The 20,702-nt window shown below is 42.7% G+C and overlaps 1 protein-coding gene across 4 annotated transcripts in view; it reads left to right on the top strand.

Annotated features, from left to right (window-relative positions):
* The window catches only part of asic2 (acid-sensing (proton-gated) ion channel 2), a 755,611-nt gene that overhangs the window by 454,373 nt on the left and 280,536 nt on the right, over positions 1–20,702 (top strand). For 2 of the 4 annotated variants that reach the window (XR_009807424.1, XM_061905482.1), the window contains exon 1: positions 15,494–17,196. The exons of the other annotated variants lie outside the window; for them this stretch is intronic. Coding sequence is in view for 1 of the 2 variants with exons in the window: in XM_061905482.1 (XP_061761466.1) it covers positions 16,504–17,196 (693 nt within the window). In the remaining variant the exon portion in view is untranslated. Of the gene's footprint in view, positions 1–15,493; positions 17,197–20,702 lie in introns of those variants that run through there. 4 annotated transcript variants of the gene reach the window in all.

The following is a 20,702-nucleotide window of genomic DNA, read 5'->3' as shown; positions in this document are numbered from 1 at the left end:
CAAACTACACAGAAAGATCCCGAGCCCGGGATTGAACCTAGGACTACTCAAGACCTTCGTATTATGAGGCACATGCACTAACCCCTGTTTCACCGTGCTGCCCAGTTTTAGTTTACTTCTGCATAACCTTCCCTGAGCTTCAATGCCTTTTCTTAGCGGCACTCACCTTTTGTTTATTTTTGGTTTACACATTAGACACCTTTTTATTTTGCACACCCTTGGCATTCTCTCAATGAACTTTAAATCAGGGATCAATAAAGTACTTTCTATTCTATTCTATTCTATTAAGAAGGAGTGGCACCTGAAACGGTTTTCACTTCAAAGGTGTGCTTGAATCTCATCGAGAGAATGCCAAGAGTGTCCGAAAAAGTAATCAGAGCAAAGAGTGGCTATTTTGAAGAAACTAGAATTTAAAACATGTTTTTAGTTATTTCACCTTTTTTTTCTTAAGTACATTACTCCACATGTGTTCATTCATAATTTTGATGCCTTCAGTGACAATCTACAATGTAAATAGTCATGAAAATAAAAATAAAAACATTGACATGAGAAGGTGTGTCCAAACTTTTGGCCTGTACTGTAAAAGTATAGACTTTACAGTATAAAAAAAAAAAAGGAAAATCAGTTACCCGAGTTTTACTGTAAAATCTTCGGTGTTTTACACCAAATTACTGTATATTGAAAAACTGTACCACTGTTGTTTTTACATGAAAAGTCTGGTACGGGAGCTGCCAGTTTTTCATCGAAAAATGTATTGTAAATTTTTTCACAGTCTTTTACTGTATATTGAATAATGGTACCATTGTTATTTGTACTGTAAAATTTTGGCATTTGAGCTGCCATTTTTTTTGCAGAAAAATCTACGGTTACTATTTTTTTTTACTATAAATTGAAAAACGGTAGCACTGTTATTTGTGCTACTGTGTTCTTACTTCTTTACCGTAAAATCTGCATTCCCGGTTTTTACAGTGCATTACTGTAAATCAGGGGTCTCAAACTCAATTTACCTGGGGGCCACTGGATGCAGAAACTGGGTGAGGCTGGGCCGCGGGAAAAGATTTCTTAAAAAATGTAACATGCACTTTTTAAAGAATTCACCTTCTATGAATGGCTTTCCTACCCTAGCATTGCTAGAACAGGAAAGCCAACACTCACGATTTTTCCGGGAGACTCCTAAATTTCAGTGCACCTCCCTACATTCTACCGGTGCAAACATTTTCCCGAATTTGTCCCAATTTTCACCTGGCCGATATTATTAAGGGCTTTCGTGACTGCACTGCCTTTAACGTCCTCTACAACAGTGGTTGTCAACCTTTTTTTAGTGATGTACCCCCTGTGAACATTTTCTTAAATCAAGTACCCCCTAATCAGAGTAAAGCAATTTTGGTTGGAAAAAAACAGACAAAGAAGTAAAATACAGCACTATGTCATCAGTTTCTGATTTATTAAATTGCATAACAGTGCAAAATATTGCTCATTTGTAGTGGTCTTTCTTGAACTATTTGGAAAAAAAGATATAAAAATAACTAAAAAAGATGTTGAAAAATAAACAAATGATTCAGTTATAAATAAAGATGTATAATTGGCCCGCGGGCCGCATGTTCGAACCCCCTGCTGTAAATGGAAAAATGGTACCACTGAGTATTTTACAATAAACTTTTGGTGGCTAAGCTGCCAAGTGTTTACAGTAAATCTATCAACTTTTTTTTTTTTGAACCGTAATCTTGCGAATATGCCACCAATGTGCCATCAATAGTTGAATGCGGAACTCATATGCCTTACTTTTTTTTAATTGAGATTAGTGATTATTAATCAGGCCTACTAGCACTGTATCAAATAAAAAATATCAACCACGGTGCAATCCCAAACTTCTAGTAGAGTTTTTTTTCAATCATTCGCTCTTCTTCCCTTTCCCCGTTACATGCACGTTGCACGGCCCATTTATCTTTTTTTTACCCCCCGATTATTATATTTTCATGATCGTGAGAAGCCATAATCAAAATCAAAAATTGATTACTTGTCCAGTCCTATCGTTTACATTTTTAGCCAAACTTGAATTTACGTATATGCATTGTTTACAGTACATTTAATATAAAAAGAACTTAGGTTTCTAAACTTTTCAGACACGTTTGAAACAAGCTAAGACTCCAAAAAGTTGTTATTGTTTGTGGTATAGCGCCATCTTTTGGGCGCGTTTGCTTGCTGCAGTGCTGCATTGCCCTTCTGTTCAGACTGAGCTTTCAACCAGAAGTAGAAGTGTCGTACCGTCTTCTAGCCGTCCACAGAGCTTCTACTTGTATGGTTTCTTCCTTCCTCACTCCGAGCTTGTAGGTTTTACAATATAGCTGAAACATGTTTTACTTACATAGCCAAGTGTGATGTCTATAGGAGTGTTTTCATACATATTTGTTTGTGCTATCGTAATTAGAGATGTCTGATAATATCGGACTGCTGATATTATCGACCCATAAATGCTTTAAAATCTAATATTGGAAATTATCGGTATCTGTTTCAAAAAATAAAATGTATGACTAAAATGCCTCTGTACGGAGTGGTACACGGACGTAGGGAGAAGTACAGAGCGCCAATGAACCCCAAAGGCACTGCCTTTGCATGCCGGCCCAATCACATAATATCTACGGCTTTTCACACACATAAGTGAATGCAAGGCATACTTGGTCAGCAGCCATACAGGTCACACTGAGGCTGGCCGTATAAACAACTTTAACACTGTTACAAATATGCGCCACACTGTCAACCCACACCAAACAAGAATGACAAACACAATTCAGGAGAACATCCGCACCTTAACACAACATAAACACAACGGAACAAATACCCAGAAGCCCTTGCAGCACTAGCGCTACAATATAAACCCCTTGCTATCCCGCTACACCCCCCACCTCAACCCCGCCCACTTCAACCTCCTCATGCTCTCTACAAGCTGCTGTTTTGAGGCATGTTGAAAAAAATAATGCCTCTTACTTCAATAATAAATATGGCAGTGCCATATTGCCGTTTTTTTTCCATAACTTGAGTTGATTTATTTTGGAAAACCTTGCTACATTGTTTAATGCATCACAAAAAAATTAGGCATAATAATGTGTTAATTCCACGACTGTTTATATCGGTATCGGTTGATATCGGAATCGGTAATTAAGAGTTAGACAATATCGGATATTGGCAAAAAAGCCATTATTGGACATCTCTAATCTTAATGTACTCAAGCTAGCGTCGTTAGCAATAACTAATATACTAATGAATGAGTGAGTTAGCATTATTAACTTAGAATGGCATTCTGTTTGTATTGGTTCAGTTTCACAAATTCCGCTCTAAACTTACCAATACGTCAATGTGGAGTTATTGAGTCTGTTTAGCTGATTGGAGAGCTAGCTTCCGTAGCTAGTGGGTCCATGACGATGTCTTCTGTTTTGTTTGATCATCAGTTTTACAGACAACGTTTGGAAACAATTAAGGTATGTCAATAAACATTTGGAAAATCTTCTGTATAAATAACTAATTCCACAAAAAATATATCTGCGGTTTATAGTCCGGTGTGGCTAATATAAGGACAGATATTTTTTCCTCTAAAATTTAGTGCGTGTGGCTTGTATACTGTTACGTTCCATAGTCCCGAAAATACGATAATTACAGTGTAGAAGCTCTGATGACTGCTGATATTCCTCAGAAACACTATTTGACCATGCAGTTGTGTTGCTGGGATTGCACATCACTGCAGAAGTTTGTCATGAATGTATTTCAAAAACACAACTCAGCATTTCTTTTGATACACTTTACTATTGTTCATTGGTTTTATTTAAAGGGGAACATTATCACCAGACCTATGTAAGCGTCAATATTTACCTTGATGTTGCAGAAAAAAGACAGTGTATTTTTTTAACCGATTTCCGAACACTTAATGGGTGAATTTTGGCGAATTAAACGCCTTTCTGTTTATCGGTCTTGTAGCGATGACGTCAGAACGTGACGTCACCAAGGTAATACAGCCGCCATTTTCATTTTCACATTACAAACACCGGGTCTCAGCTCTGTTATTTTCCGTTTTTTCGACTATTTTTTGGAACCCTGGAGACATCATGCCTCGTCGGTGTGTTGTCGGAGGGTGTAACAATACTAACAGAGAGGGATCCAAGTTGCACCACTGGCCCGAAGATGCGAAAGTGGCAACAAATCTGCCGCCAGACCCCCATTGAATGTGCCGGAGTGTCTGCACATTTTACCGGCGGTGCTACGACAGACGTGGCACAGAGATGTATGGATAACCTGCAGATGCATTTGCAACGATAAAGTCAACGAAATCACAAAGGTGAGTTTTGTTGATGTTATTGACTTATGTGCTAATCAGATATATTTGGTCGCAGCGTGACTTCCAGCTAATTGATGCTAACATGCTACGCTAATCGATGCTAACATGTTATTTACGCTGGCTGTATGTACATTTGAAACTAGATACCCACATTTAATGCGAAACAAACACTTACCAATCGACGGATTTAAGTTGCTCCAGTGTCACAAGATGCGAAAGTCCTGATCGTTTGGTCCGCACATTTTACCGGCGATGCTAATAAGGCAGCCATGCTATGGGCCACTTCATTAGGTATACCCATGCTATGGCCGAATAGCGTCAATAGCTATTCGCTCAATAGCTTCAGTTTCCTCTTCAATTTCGTTTTCGCTATCTGCCTCCATACTCCAACCATCTGTTTCAATACATGCGTAATCTGTTGAATCGCTTAAGCCGCTGAAATCCGAGTCTGAATCCGAGCTAATGTCGCTATATCTTGCTGTGCTATCCGCCATTGTTTGTTTGTATTGGCAGCACTGTATGACGTCACAGGGAAATGGACAGTCGCATCGCAAATAGCGAAAATCAGGCACTTTAAAGCTTTTTTTTGGGATACTCCGGGAGATGTAAAATTTTGAAAAAAAACTTTGAAAAATAAAACAAGCCACTGGGAACTGATTTTTATTGTTTTTAACCCTTTTGAAATTGTGATAATGTTCCCCTTTAAGGCCGAATCCTTCCTTAAGTACCACTTCCAACAACATAAACTTTACGGCACATTCTAGTCTGAGGTGTAGTTTTTACTTACACTACAGTCTGTTTCAACATAACACACGGAAATGTAGTACTTTTTTAAACGTGTTGCTTGTTTGAGGCGGTCAATTCAACTAAAGTGTTCCAGGTGTCCAATCAAGTCGCTCACTTCCTTTTCACGTGTAATTATTATTTGCGTCATTTATTTTTACGCACTACACTGTCATTAATTGTTTTTATTTGGGTGTTTGGCTGAGGGCTAAAACGTCGGTCACTTCCAACAACATAAACTTTACAGCAGATCTCAGCGTTAAATGTCGTTTTTATGAACACACCAGAGATAAACGCAACATTTTGACGAGACAGGGGCTCGTATACTGTCACTATCTGGTCCAGCACAGCAGTACACCAGGCAATGGAGTCCAAACAAAATCTGAATTTGATAAATAACTTCAAATGAATGATTTGATTTGCGGTTTTGATGAGACAGCTGCTCCGAAGCCCTCACTTTTTTTAGACTTCTGGAACGAGAAAAGAGCACGGATCATCAGCATGGATAACAAGAGTGTTCAGAGGGTGATGATGCCAGGCTGACTGCCTGGCAACCAGAGGTGGGTAGTAACGCGCTACATTTACTCCGTTACATTTACTTTTACTTTTACTTGAGTAACTTTTGGGACAAATTGTACTTCTACGAGTAGTTTTTATGCAACAGACTTTTACTCTTACTTGAGTATATTTATAGAGAAGAAACACCACTTTTACTCCGCTCCATTTATCTACGTTCGGCTCGCTACTCGCTACTTTTGTTTATCGATCTGTTAATGTTTGTTTTGGTTTATGACAGACCTTCAACGTAGGATACGCATGCCTGCGTTTCTCCAATCACATGCAGTAACTGGTGACCTTGGACCAATTAGACAGAGCCAGGTGGTCACATGACTCGACTTAAACAAGTTGAAAAACTTATTGGGGTGTTACCATTTAGTAGTCAATTGTACAGTATATGTACTGTACTGTGCAATCTACTAATAAAAGTTTCAATCAATCAATCAAAAGTGTAAAGGAAAAAAGACACTTTTTATTTCAACCGTACTTCCCGTCAAAAGCCCAAAGACTGATCGCACAGTTCCTGTCTTCACAATAAAAGTGCCGCTCCATCGCGCCTGCGCTAACAAAATAAGAGTCCGAAAGCCAGCGCAAACAAGCTAGCAAGCTACGGAGTTTACCGCCAATTTAATTCTTGTAAAGTGTATAAAAACGAATATGGAAGCTGGACAAATAAGATGCCAAAAACCAACGACTTTCATGTGGTATTGGACAGAAAAGAGGAACTTTTTTTCTCCTCCATTTGAAAACGTGGACGTTATCAGCAATGCTGTCTGATTCCAATCAATGCAAGTCATCAGAATCAGGTAATACACCAACTTATATTCTTGTCTTCATGAAAATAGGAATCTATATGTTAAACATGCATGTATATTCATCAAAACACCTTTAACATGTCAACAAAAACGGCAAAATAAATATAAATTATATACTGTATATATAAATGTATGTATATATATATATATATATATATTTATGATATGTGTGTGTATATATGATATGTGTGTGTATGTATATATGAGGTAGATCACCTCCACTTGGTCATTAAATAATTGATAAACGTTGAAAAACTTATTTGTTACCATTTAGTGGTCAATTGTACGGAATATGTACTGTACTGTGCAATCTACTAATACAAGTTTCAATCAATCAATCAATGCCTACTGAGCTTATGGTGCTGTTAAGTTATTGTGGCTCAATGTGCCTTAATTTTTTTTAATTTTAATGTACTATTATTTAATATATATTATTGTTTTAGTTGCTTAAGAGATATTCCTGGCTCTGAATTTGCTCATTGCTATTTTTATGTTTTTGTGCATGTGTAATCAGGTTACTCATCAGTTACTCAGTATTTGTGTAGTTTTTTCACAACATACTTTTTACTTTTACTCAAGTAAATATTTGGGTGACTACTCCTTACTTTTACTTGAGTAATACATCTCTAAAGTAACAGTACTCTTACTTGAGTACAATTTCTGGCTACTCTACCCACCTCTGCTGGCAACTACAGGCTTAAAAAGTGACGTGGTGATTGACAACAGGTGCATGAGTCCAAGTGAATCAGGTGCGTGACATGAGGACAGGTGAAAACTAATGGGTTGTCATGGAAACAAAACAATGGAGTGAAAAAACAGGAACTAATGGAGTCTTGAAGTAACATAACACAACTAAACAAAACATGATCACAAAGACATGACAGTTATGATTTATTGATATTTTTTTCTCACTCCTAATCCAAAGGTAGAATGCCACCCATCTGTGATACTCCATTGACGACAATATTTGTCTAATCAGGTGCTCACAACCCCTCTAGGCCACATTGTAGAATCAACTTTGGCATACATTTGAGACACTTTAGTTTTTTTGACTGTTCCTGCAAGCGTTTGGACTTTGGGTGAATATTGATCATGTAATGATTCACTGTGCACAGTGTTCTTCCCAGTATCAATATGTATGTTTTGTGTGGTGCTGCACCAACGGGACTGGCCTTTGGAAGCGTATCGCATGGTTCTTCTTCTCTTCCAGACAGTCAGCAGCAGTGTTTGCCCGAGGTCATGAGGGCTGGGGGGTTGTGAACACGGATCCGTGTGTGTGTGTGTGTGTGTGCAGTGCAAACAGCGTGGTGTGTTGTTCTCGCTTTTATTCTGCCCCAGTGAGAACGCGAATGCGTGCTTTTACACAGCGCCTGCTCGCGATGCCAAGGTGCGCCAAGTTTTCCTTGAGGGTCTGTCTCAAAGCGGTCCCGCTGTGGTGGTTGTTGGTCTGCTTTTCACAGATCAATGCTGTACTTGACACCTGTGTTTTTCACGTCACAACCAAAAACAGCGTTTAATTTGTACCATCGTTATCAATGACACACTGTGTCTTGGCCAAGGATGTGCAGCAGAAACATGTGGACAAGGACCCTCTGACTCCGTCTGCTCCCTGACATTATCACAGCAAAGCAAGACGGGGCCCCCTGCTGGCTGCCTCGGCTACCATGCATCAGTGCATAATGTACACGTTTGCAAGAACTCCAGCTCAGGGGTCTCAAACTCAATTTACCTGGAGGCAACTATTTATTCAGAACCGGTATTTTTTATTTATTTATTTTGTTAACGGCTTCTACCAACAGCTAAAGTGACCCTGAGCTAAGGTAACAAGTCATTTTAAAAGGAATTTTGAATGTAAAAATTTTATATTTTGACACTTGATGTGAGACTTGGTTGGCATGGCGATGCCGGATTTGTTCTTCCAGGGATGCGTCGGGCAAGAACACAGCGAAAGGTAAGAAATTAAGGTTTATTAAACTTGAAAACAGGCTAGGAACATAAACACTGGTGCTAAGCAGAAAAAGCAAATAAATGGCGCTAGCATGGGAGCTAGGGAAACAAACAGAAACACTATACTTGGCACAAAGGCACAAAAAGGGAAAACAAAAACAACTAGCATGAAAGCTAGGGAAAAATACAACGTAGCGCGAAAGCTAGTGAGTAAAGAATGGAAAGCAGTCCTCATCTGTTGCGTGAAAGCAAATTAGGATCCGAGACAGAAAGAACAAAAGGGGCAGGCTTAAATAAGGCAGTAATCAATAGTAACAGGTGTGCGTAAACCGAGAGTAGCAGGTGGAAACAATATGCAACCATTGTGACAGCGCAAAACAGGAAATAAGGAGGTCGAACTACAAAATGTGATATAAAAAGGAACAAAGCAACAATATGTCATGATTAGGGCATCGGATCATAACAGTTGAGTTGCTAAGAAGAAGGCCAGAGACCCTACAGCTTCTTTAAAGGGTTTCTCTATGTTTAAAACACTTCATTGTGGTCTACACTTTAAAAAAAGAGTCTACAAAATGTAAGATAAAACAACTTTATTTTAAGGGGGGTGGAGTAAAAACCTGAAATTATCTGTTCATGCTAGAGCTGTACGGTATTGGTATAGTACCACGATACTAATTAATCATACTCGGTACTATACCGCCTCTAAAAAGTACCGGTCCAACACCCCACCCGTCTACGTCACGTTCTGACATTGTTGGTTTTACAATCAGACGAGCATGTTTGGCTGCGTAAAATTACGGAGTACTTACAAGCAGACACAGTGTGTGGACGAAAAGGGAGAACGGACGCATTTTGGTTTGAAAACCAACGATAAAGGTAAAACGCCCTCAGGAAGACGTGCTTTAAAGGCCTACTGAAATGAGATTTTCTTATTTAAACGTAATAGCAGGTCCATTCTGTGTCATACTTGATCATTTCGCGATATTGCCATATTTTTGCTGAAAGGATTTAGTACAGAAAATCGAGGATAAAGTTCGCCACTTTTGGTACTTCCTGAAAAAGCCTCGCCTTTACCGGAAGTCGCAGACGATGACGTCACAAGTGTGGGGGCTCCGTCACGCCAAATTTCTTCCCCCGGAAGATACTTGGCGTTAATGCTTGAAAGACCCCAATGAGGGTGCTAGGACCTTAAAGCAGCCCACACAGCTGCCTGTTTTAAAAGCATCATAATTGGCTTGATTGTCATTGGTGAAAAATAACGGTGAGGAAAAAATATTAGCATTACAGCATGCTAACCTTTCAATCTATTTTTGCTTCGCTAATTTTGCAGCTGTAACCCTTAAGAGTCATATAACTTGGTATTGTTCCGCTCTCATTGGGGTCCTTGAGGCATTGGAGGGGCTTCCGAAGGTTTTTGTAGGGGGAATAAATTTGGCGTGACAGCTCCTCACATATTCACATTGATTTTAATGGGAGTCTCCAACAAAAACGACAATTTCCCCATTAATTTGAGCAAGGATAAAAGATTTGTGTTTGAGGATATTGATAGCGACGGACTAGAACAACAACAAAAAAAAAACGCGATAGCATTGGGACGTATTCCAATGTTTTGGATCTACACTTAACATCCACTGTAATGATACCAAGTACAGGAGCGTATCTGGTCGAAACTACTATGATTACATCGATATTTTTTAGCATCAAAAAATATTTTCTTATTTTTTTATCTATTTATTCATATTATGTTTATAAACTCTGGAAATATGTCCCTGGACATATGAGGACTTTGAATATGACCAATGTATGAAGGAAAGATTTACAGGTACTCTGGGAACCCAGCTAAACAGGAAACAGGAAGTGTCACTGAGCAATTGGAGTGACACACTAACAGCCAATCACGTAACAGGATCTACTACCATGTTTGGTTGCGCCGTCTTCCTGTCTCGCTTTAGATTCTCTGCACGGCATGAGAAGAGAAGGTGTGATATCTTAATCTATCAACTCAATAACTGAAACATGTTTTCAGGTTTTTATATATATATATATATATATATAAAAACATATATATATATATATATATATATATATATATATATAAAACTTGCATTTATATATATAATATACTATATTATATTTTTGGGGTTTTAATGCAGACTTCCAATGTGTCGGTCCGATGAGCAGCTTCCCAAACTACTGTGTGGTGTTCAACAGCTTAAACATTACTGCCATCTAGTGTCTGGAAACTGCAACTATCTTCACATTTGAATTTACCATCTGGCAAGCAGACATCTTGTCCACTGATAAATATTACCCTTGGTAAGTTGGAAATTGTTTTACTATATTTATTGACCATGGACTCGGATTTGGAGGTGCTGATCCGAGTCCATTGTTCTCTCCCGGAAAAGGGTGGAGTGCCATCTCCGGGTTGGGGAGGAGACGCTGCCCCAAGTGAAGGAGTTCAAGTACCTAGGAGTCTTGTTCACGAGTGGGGGAAGAATGGATCGTGAGATCGACAGGCGGATCGGTGCGGCGTCTTCAGTAATGCGGACGTTGTACCGATCCATTGTGGTGAAGAAGGAGCTGAGCCCGAAGGCAAAGCTCTCAATTTACCGGTCGATCTACGTTCCCATCCTCACCTATGGTCATGAGCTTTGGGTCATGACCGAAAAGATAAGATCACAGGTACAAGCGGCCGAAATGAGTTGCCTCCGCCGTGTGGCGGGGCTCTCCCTTTGAGATAGGGTGAGAAGCTTAAAGTAAAGCCGGTGCTCCTCCACATCGAGAGGAGCCAGATGAGGTGGTTTGGGCATCTGGTCAGGATGCCACCCGAACGCCTCCCGAGGGAGGTGTTTAGGGCACGTCCAACCGGTAGGAGGCCAAGGGGAAGACCCAGGACACGTTGGGAAGACTATGTCTCCCGGCTGGCCTGGGAACGCCTCGGGATCCCCTGGGAAGAGCTAGACGAAGTGGCTGGGGAGAGGGAAGTCTGGGCTTCCCTGCTTAGGCTGCTACCCCCGCGACCCGACCTCGGATAAGTGGAAGAAGATGGATCGATGGATGGATGGATATTTATTGACAGGCCTAAATAAGTCATACAAAATATCAATAATTATCAATCGATCAACATAAAAAACATATATTGTGATTTTGTTTTCAGCCATATCATGCAGCCATAATTTCCACTATATATGGATGGACACTCTGCTGAATTGGGGAAAATTGTCACTAATAAGGAAAATTACTAACAGCTCGTTCGGAGGAAATATGAAGGAAGGCAAGAATGTTTTGTAAATATCTCAGTCATTCCGCAAAGTTTTGGTTTCAAATGTTCAGGACTTACGCAGATCCCAAATTTACAAAAACAGGTAGCAATTGGGAATAAATGTTGGTTTTGCATAATTAGGACCCTTCCAAAAAGCTGCTCTTTGTGTTTTCCCAAAGTATGTTTGATGTGCAGTCATTTTCTTTATCCGGATTTGGTTTTATTTGTGTGTTTCTATAGTAGCATTGAAGATTGAGCATAATATAATGAACTAGAAAAGCACTATTTTTTTTACTCCCTCCCAGTAGTAAAAAAGTCTGAATCCAGACAGTGATCGGGATGAGCCCAAAATGTAATCACTTGTCAGGTATTCCATTTTGGGCATGCACTTGTATACCATTTTACATACACTTGTAAAGAACATAATGTCATGGCCGTCTTGAGTTTCCAAAAAATTGTACAACTCTTATTTTTCTGTAATAGAGTGATTGGAGCACATACTTGTTGGTCACAAAAAAACATTCATGAAGTTTGGTTTCTTAATGAATTTATTATGGGTCTATTGAAAATGTGACCAAATCTGCTGGGTCAAAAGTATACATACAGCAATGTTAATATTTGCTTACATGTCCCTTGGCAAGTTTCACTGCAATAAGGCGCTTTTGGTAGCCATCCACAAGCTTCTGGTTGAATTTTTGACCACTCTTCTTGACAAGATTGGTGCAGTTCAGCTAAATCTGTTGGTTTTCTGATATGGACTTGTTTCTTCAGCATTGTCCACATGTTTAAGTCAGGACTTTAGGAAGGTCATTCTAAAACCTTCATTCTCGCCTGATTTAGCCATTCCTTTACCACTTTTGACGTGTGTTAGGGGTCATTGTCCTGTTGGAACACCCAACTGCGCCCAAGACCCAACATCCGGGCTGAGGATTTTCGGTTTTCCTGAAGAATTTGGAGGTAATCCTCCTTTTTCATTGTCCCATTTACTCTCTGTAAAGCACCAGTTCCATTGGCAGTAAAACAGACCCAGAGCATAATACCACCACCACCATGCTTGACGGTAGGTGTGGTGTTCCTGGGATTAAAGACCTCATCTTTTCTCCTCCAAACATATTGCTGGGTATTGTGGCCAAACAGCTCAATTTGTGTTTCATCTGACCACAGAACTTTCCTCCAGAAGGTCTTATCTTTGTCCATGTGATCAGCAGCAAAATTTAGACAAGCCTTAAGGTTTTACTTCTGGATCAAGGGATTCCTTTTTGCATGGTAGCCTCTCAGTACATGGCGATGCAAAACATGCTTGACTCAGTAACCTACTCAGTGGCCTAGTGGTTAGAGTGTCCGCCCTGAGATCGATAAGTTGTGAGTTCAAACCAAAGACTATAAAAATGGGACCCATTACCTCCCTGCCTGGCACTCAGCATCAAGGGTTGGAATTGGGGGTTAAATCACCTTAAATGATTCCCGGGCGCGGCACCGCTGCTGCCCACTGCTCCCCTCACCTCCCAGGGGGTGATCAAGGGGATGGGTCAAATGCAGAGGACACATTTCACCACACCTAGTGTGTGTGTGACAATCATTGGTACTTTAAAATAACTTAACTTAACTTGACTGTGGACACTGACACCTGTGTTCCTGCAACTTCCAATTAATTGCAGACCTGCTTTTTGGTGGTTCTTTGATGACTCTTGATCAACCTGAACAATTTTCTCTCAACAGCAAGGAATAGCTTGCGTTTTCTTTTTGATCGTGGCAGTGACAAAACTGTGCCATGCCCTTTATAATTACGAACAATTGTCTGCACAGTTGGTCCTTGGACCTTAAGCTGTTTTGAAATGGCTCCAAATTACTTTCCTGCCTTTTTTATCTCAATGATTAGTTTAGTTTTTTTTCCAGATCTCTGCTGAGTGCCTTTGACTTTCCCATTGTCACGTTTGTAACCAAGTCTAATGACTGCATCACATGAGCTCTATTTAAATGGGCTCAGAGAAATCAACAGGTGCCATGAAGTTAATTTGATTTGATTGTAACTTTTCTACATCACCAAAATTGATATTGTATGTTGTTGTATGTATACTTTTGACCCAGCAGATTTGGTCACATTTTCAGTGGACCTAAGATAAATTCATAAAAGAACCAAACTTCATGAATGTTTTTTTGTGACAACCAAGTACGTGCTCCAATCATTTTATCACCAAAACATAAGAGTTGTAGAAATTATTGGGAAGTCAAGACTTTTGACCATGGCTGTGCATGTATGATAATAGCTTCAATTTTAGAGTCAATTTGTTTTTCCACAAGAAAACATTTGGTGAGACACCCTCTACCCTCCAACACCACACACACACACACACACACACACAAACACACACACACTTCACCTTGACAAAATAGTGTCATTTGTCTATAAACTTGTTATAAGTACACCTCTGCATTACATTTAATCATTATTAACATTAAAAAATAATAATAATTACCTATAGGTCAACGAATGACTATCTTATTCTGATTCTGGTTCAATCCCAGGCTCGGAATCTTTCTGTGTGGAGTTTGCATGTTCTCCCCGTGACTGCGTGGGTTCCCTTCGGGTACTCCGGCTTCCTCCCACTTCCAAAGACATGCACCTGGGGATAGGTTGATTGGCAACACTAAATGGTCCCTAGTGTGTGAATGTGAGTGTGAATGTTGTCTGTCTATCTGTGTTGGCCCTGCGATGAGGTGGCGACTTGTCCAGGGTGTACACCGCCTTCCGCCCGATTGTAGCTGAGATAGGAGCCAGCGCCCCCCGCAACCCCAAAAGGGAATAAGCGGTAGAAAATGGATGGATGGATGGATTTTGTGAACCATTTGATACTGGCAAATTTAATGAAATAAATTCAATAAGTAATAATAGATTCAAATTGATCCGCTTTATTAACCCCTTTCAGCACTAACTCTTCAGGGACGCTACAATATACACCCCAGCTACCACCAAACCCCGCCCACCTCAGGTTGCCTCAGTTCAGAGCGTGAGCCCCGACATTAATGAAGTAGCATCCAAGAAAAGATGCCAGGTATCTGGCTTGGGCACATCAGATTAGATCAGTGTGTCGCAAACTGAGCAGTAAAAAGGCCTGAATGGTTGATTTATTGTTTGTTATTTTATTTTCAAATTTAGTAGCCTGTGGAAAAAGTTTATTTTGATATTTACCTCAGAAGGCTGCAAATAGAAAAGAGGCATTCAATTTTTATTTAAATTTTATTTGATATGTCATTGATATTTTTTAATTATTATTATTATTTAAAACTCGATTTTGCATTTCACTATAAAGTTATATAAGCCTTGCTTTTTCATTATTCAATGGAAAACTTGTTTGGGTCCCTATTAAAAGGTTAATTTGTTCAACCATGGCCCGCGTATTTGTTTAGTTTTAAATTTTGGCCCACTCCAGGGGGTGCCCTAGTTGCACCCCCTGGGAGGTGAGGGGAGCAGTAAGCAGCAGCAATGGCCACACTCGGGAATAATTTTGGTGATTTATCCCCCAATTCCAACCCTTGATGCTGAGTGCCAAGCAGGGAGGTAATGGGTCCCATTTTTATAGTCTTTGGTATAAAGAACCAAACTAAAACTATTTGCTCTCGTGGGGTATCCTTCTTTTTTTCTTCCCACGACTGTATATGCTCAACGAGAAGGACATTTTTTTTTTTTTTTATCTCGCCGGCCGCCTGCACGGAGCAGCAGTGGAGGAGGAGGACCGGAGTGGAAAGTGAGGGAAGTCAAACCTGCCAGGAGGGTTGGCATAACAACAGAGAGCAGGACGAGGAGGAGGGAGGTGGCAGTGGGAAGTCGTTCCAAGTGATGAGAAGTGTGGATCAGGAGGAGGGAAAAACTCCCTAGAAGACGAGCGAGAGGGTGCGTGCACAAAGTGGAAAAGAAGAAGAAGAAGAAGAAGAGGACGACGACGAGGCGGGCGCAGAAGAGGAGGAGGCGGAGCGTGTGAAGACAAGTTGCTGGATTTGATTCAGAGTATTTTTAGCAGGAACGGCGAGCGCGTCTTTGGAAGGAAAACTTGGCGGGAGGACGAAGAGAGAAGAGTGTGACAGAACACATCATCTCGGCTTTGCTTTGTTTTGGTCTGAGCCCGCAGGACGCCACTGCTGCCCCCCCACCCCCACACCCTCCATGTGTTGGCATGTCCGTAGCAGCGTGAGATGAAGCCTTGCGTGCCGGGGGACGTTGAGGACAGGCGAGCACGTGGTCCTCAAGGTGGTCGGAGGGATCCTTCAGACTAGCAATGAGCTGCCTCTCTGAGTCCAATTAAAGCTGCTCGTCATCCCGCTGACGAGACGATCGCAGGCTTGAAAGGCAGACACGCTCGGACGGAACTAAGCGGAGGACGCCGGGCGGGAGTCTGTGATGTGTTCCACTCTCATCTTTGATTTAATTACATTCTCCCCCCACGTTTGACGCCCTCCCCTTCATTCTTTTCTTTTTCTGCCAGCCTTCCGCGGTTTGTATTCCGTCCTCCTCTGTCCCTCCTTCCCCTCCCTCCTCTTTTGCGTCGCTCGCCGTCTCATCCTCTCTCGCTCGCTGTCACACAAACTGCGGTGGATGCTCGCCTAAAAGCCTCCCCTGCTTGGAGCGCAATCCCGCTTTCTGCTGAGTCGGACCGTCGGCGGCGTCTGGGATCGGGAGAGCGGCAGAGATGACCAACAAGTCCCCCGCGCCGAGTTAACCGGCGCAAACATATCAGAGGGGGTCTTCCACAGAGGAGGTCAATACTGTTGCGGTCCGGGTGTGGATTACGGTAGTGGATTTACCCTGGAGCTTCATGTGGGCCTCAGCCCCTGAGGCCGGGCTGGGAAGTGAAGATGTCCCCGTGGTTGTAGTAGCGCTGTGGGCAGCCATGACCCAAGAGGGGCGCTGTCTCCGGCGGGGATCCCCGGCTGTAACCAGAAGGGGCGGTCAGAAGCGTCCCGTGACGCCGCCCGTGACTCGGGTTGCTTCCACTTTGCTGTCAAGGACACGCCTCCACGGCCTGAGGCAAGTTTGCGTCCCCGGTGGCTCGGTGGGCCGCCGGGTCTTCTGGCTGCTGGCCCTCTGCACCTCCCTCGGGCTGCTCCTGTCCTGGTCGTCCAACCGACTACTCCACTGGCTCTCCTTCCCCACTTACACCCGGATCCACACAGAGTGGGCCAAAGAACTGGCCTTCCCCGTGGTCACCATCTGCAACAACAACCCCATCCGCCTTTACAAGCTCACCAAGAGCGACCTGTACTTTGCCGGACACTGGTTAGGTCTGCTGCTTGCCAACCGTACTGTGAGACCCATGGTTCTGGACCTGCTCCAGGAGGACCGCCGGGCCTGGTTCGGGAAGCTGTCGGACTTCCGGCTGTTTCTGCCTCCCAGGAACTTTGAGGGGACCAACTTGGAGTTTATGGACCGACTCAGCCACCAGCTTGACGACATGCTCCTCTCCTGCAAGTTCAGAGGAGAACCCTGCGGGGCTCACAACTTCTCTTCTGTAAGTCCACTTTGGTCTTTATAATCGTCCTTTTTTCATTGTCTATGTGACCGATCGCTGCTTTTGATTCGACTCTTTACAAGTGTGTCTCAATCAACCGAATCAAAGCTCTCTCTCGCACGGAACTATTAGCAGCTCTATAGTCGCTACCTTCGTTAAAGTCTTGGATGAAAGGTGACCAAATGCTAATGGTAAATGGTAATAGTAAATGGGTTGTTCTTGTATAGCACTTTTGTACCCCTTTTTAAGGAGCCCAAAGCGCTTTGACAGTATTTCCACATTCACCCATTCACACACACATTCACACACTGACGGCGGAAGCTGCCATGCAAGGCGCTCACCAGGACCCATCAGGAGCAAGGGTGAAGTGTCTTGCCCAAGGACACAACAGACGTGACTAGGATGGTAGAAGGTGGGGATTGAACCAGTAACCCTCAGATTGCTGGCACAGTCACTCTACCAACTTCTCCACGCCGTACATACCTAATAACTACTCAGTGGCCTAGTGGTTAGAGTGTCCGCCCTGAGATCGGTAGGTTGTGAGTTCAAACCCCGGCCAAGTCATACCTAAGACTATAAAAATGGGACTCATTCTTTTCCTGCTTGGCACTCAGCATCAATGGGTGGAATTGGGGGTTAAATCACCAAAAATGATTCCCAGGATTTTGCCACACCAAGAGTGTGTGTGACAATCATTGGTACTTTAATAACTGTTTTTATACCATGTGACTCGACCAAGATGTCTTTCTCCAAAGATCATTTCATAGCTCAGTTGGTAGATCCGCCGTGCCAGCAACTTGAGGGTTGCATGTTCAATTCCCACTTCCGCCATCCTAGTCACTGCCGTTGTGTCCTTGGGCAAGACACTTTACCCACCTGCTCCCAGTGCCACCCACACTGGTTTAAATGTAACTTAGATATTGGGTTTCACTATGTAAAGCGCTTTGAGTCACTAGAGAAAAGCGCTATATAAATATAATTCACTTCACACTTCACGTCACTTTGCCATACTCCCAAAGACCGTGGACCTGTTCGTCCAAACAGTTTAGGGACTTTCCTTGGTGGTGCTCGTTCTTACTAACCCTGCTTCCATTCTACCCAGGACTTGAACCTGAGCCGGCGAGTGTGCTAGCTACTGAGCTAATTGAGCAGCAGCACTAAAAGCAGTTGTGTTTCTCACATGTTCTTTCATGTAAGACTCCCCAGCGGTCACAGTACTCGGCTTTAATGCCTGGAGGACAAACAAAAGTTGGACCTGTGTGGGTGTTATTTTCCTTTCTCTCCAAAGTATGGTGTTGCTGCGTGCTCGCAGCCTGAAAGCCCACATTGTGCATCGATACCGCTGACAGGCGCTTTAATAACAACCACACTCTCCATTTATTAGCGTTTCCATCGAGACACGTGTTGGCGAGAGTCGAGAAACGCCAGGCTCCTTCATTGTGGAGTTTACGTTCCTGGGCTTTGCCCCCAGCTTTGGCAAGGCTGTGTGGAAATGAGCTCAGGTGTTGAGCAGGTGCAGCGCAACAAGTGGGTACTCTTCAGTATCCATTTTTTCTACCGCTTATTCCCTTTCGGCAATCGGGCGGAAGGCGGGGTACACCCTGGACAAGTCACCACCTCATCGCAGGGCCAACACAGATAGACAGACAACATTCACACTCACATTCACACACTAGGGCCAATCTAGTGTTGCCAATCAACCTATCCCCAGGTGCATGTCTTTGGAAGTGGGAGGAAGCCGGAGTACCCGGAGGGAACCCACGCATTCACGGGGAGAACATGCAAACTCCACACAGAAAGATCCCGAGCCTGGATTTGAACCCAGGACTGCAGGACCTTCGTATTGTGAGGCAGACGCACTGACCCCTCTGCCACCGTGAAGCCCCTCTTCAGTATCAGTGGGTCCAAATTCAAGCTTCAGAGGCACCTTTAATGTCAGGCCGTGGTACGTCACAATGTTAGCATCCGTAATGACAAATGCTTTAAAGGCCTACTGAAACCCACTACTACCGAGCACGCAGTCTGATAGTTTATATATCAATGATGAAATATTAACATTGCAACACATGCCAATACGGCCTTTTTACTTTACTAAATTGCTATTTTAAATTTCCCGCGAAGTATCCTGTTGAAAACGTCGCGGAATGATGACGCGTGCGCGTGACGTCTCGGTTTGTAGCGGACATTTTTTTTCCAGCCCGATCCAAGCTATAAGTCGTCTGCTTTAATCGCATGAATACGAAGTATTCTGGACATCTGTGTTGTTGAATCTTTTGCAATTTGTTCAATTAATAATGGGGAAGTCAAAGTAGAAAGATGGAGGTGGGAAGCTTTTAGCCTTTAGCATCACAAACACAGCCGGTGTTTCCTTGTTTAAAATTCCCGAAGGTGAAGCTTTACTAAGGAACAGAGCGGTCAAGCGAACATGGATCCCGACCACATGTCAACCGGCAGGTTTCGGTGAGAAAATGGTGGTAATAAGTCGGCTCTTACCGTAGACATCAGCGGAGCTTGCGTCCTGCTGCAGCTGCGTGGCTTCCCTCAGAGACACTGGCGGTCGCCGCACCCGTGGCCACACCCCTCCGACTTTCAGGTACTATATAATCTCACTAAAACACTAGTAACACAATAAACAGATAAGGGATTTTCCAGAATTATCATAGTAGATGTGCCTAGTAACATCTGAATCGCTCTCAATGCCCTCGCCTTTTTTTTTTTTTTTTACTTTATTTTATTTATTTATTTTTTTCTAGTCCTTCACTCTCATTATCCTCATCCGAAAATTGCTCATCCTCACTCAAATTAATGGGGAAATTGTCGCTTTCTCAGTCAGAATCGCTCTAGCTGCTGGTGGCTATGATTTTAAAAAATGTGAGGATGTGAGGAGCTCCACAACCAGTGACGTCACGCGCACATCGTCTGCTACTTCCGGTAAAGGCAAGGCTTTTTTATTAGCGACCAAAAGTTGTGAACTTGGCTTCACGGTTGCATAGGGGTTAGTGCGTCTGCCTCACAATACGAAGTTCCTGCAGTCCTGGGTTCGAATCCAGGCTCGGGATCTTTCTGTGTGGAGTTTGCATGTTCTCCCCGTGAATGCGTGGGTTCCCTCCGGGTACTCCGGCTTCCTCCCACTTCCAAAGACATGCACCTGGGGATAGGTTGATTGGCAACACTAAATTGGCCCTAGTGTGTGAATGTGAGTGTGAATGTTGTCTGTCTATCTGTGTTGGCCCTGCGATGAGGTGGCAACTTGTCCAGGGTGTACCCTGCCTTCCGCCCAATTGTAGCTGAGATAGGCGCCAGCGCCCCCCGCGACCCCGAAAGGGAATAAGCGGTAGCAAATGGATGGAAGTTGCGAACTTTATCGTCGATGTTCTCTACTAAATCAAAAATATGGCCATATCGCGAAATGATCAAGTATGACACATAGAATGGACCTGCTATCCCCGTTTGAATAAGAAAATCTCATTTCAGTAGGCCTTTAACTGAGACTTGCAACTGCCGCC

This window comes from Nerophis ophidion, linkage group LG07 (assembly GCF_033978795.1).
Source record: "Nerophis ophidion isolate RoL-2023_Sa linkage group LG07, RoL_Noph_v1.0, whole genome shotgun sequence".
Taxonomy (NCBI): Eukaryota; Metazoa; Chordata; class Actinopteri; order Syngnathiformes; family Syngnathidae; genus Nerophis; species Nerophis ophidion.
This window is presented reverse-complemented; position numbering and strand designations above follow the sequence as displayed.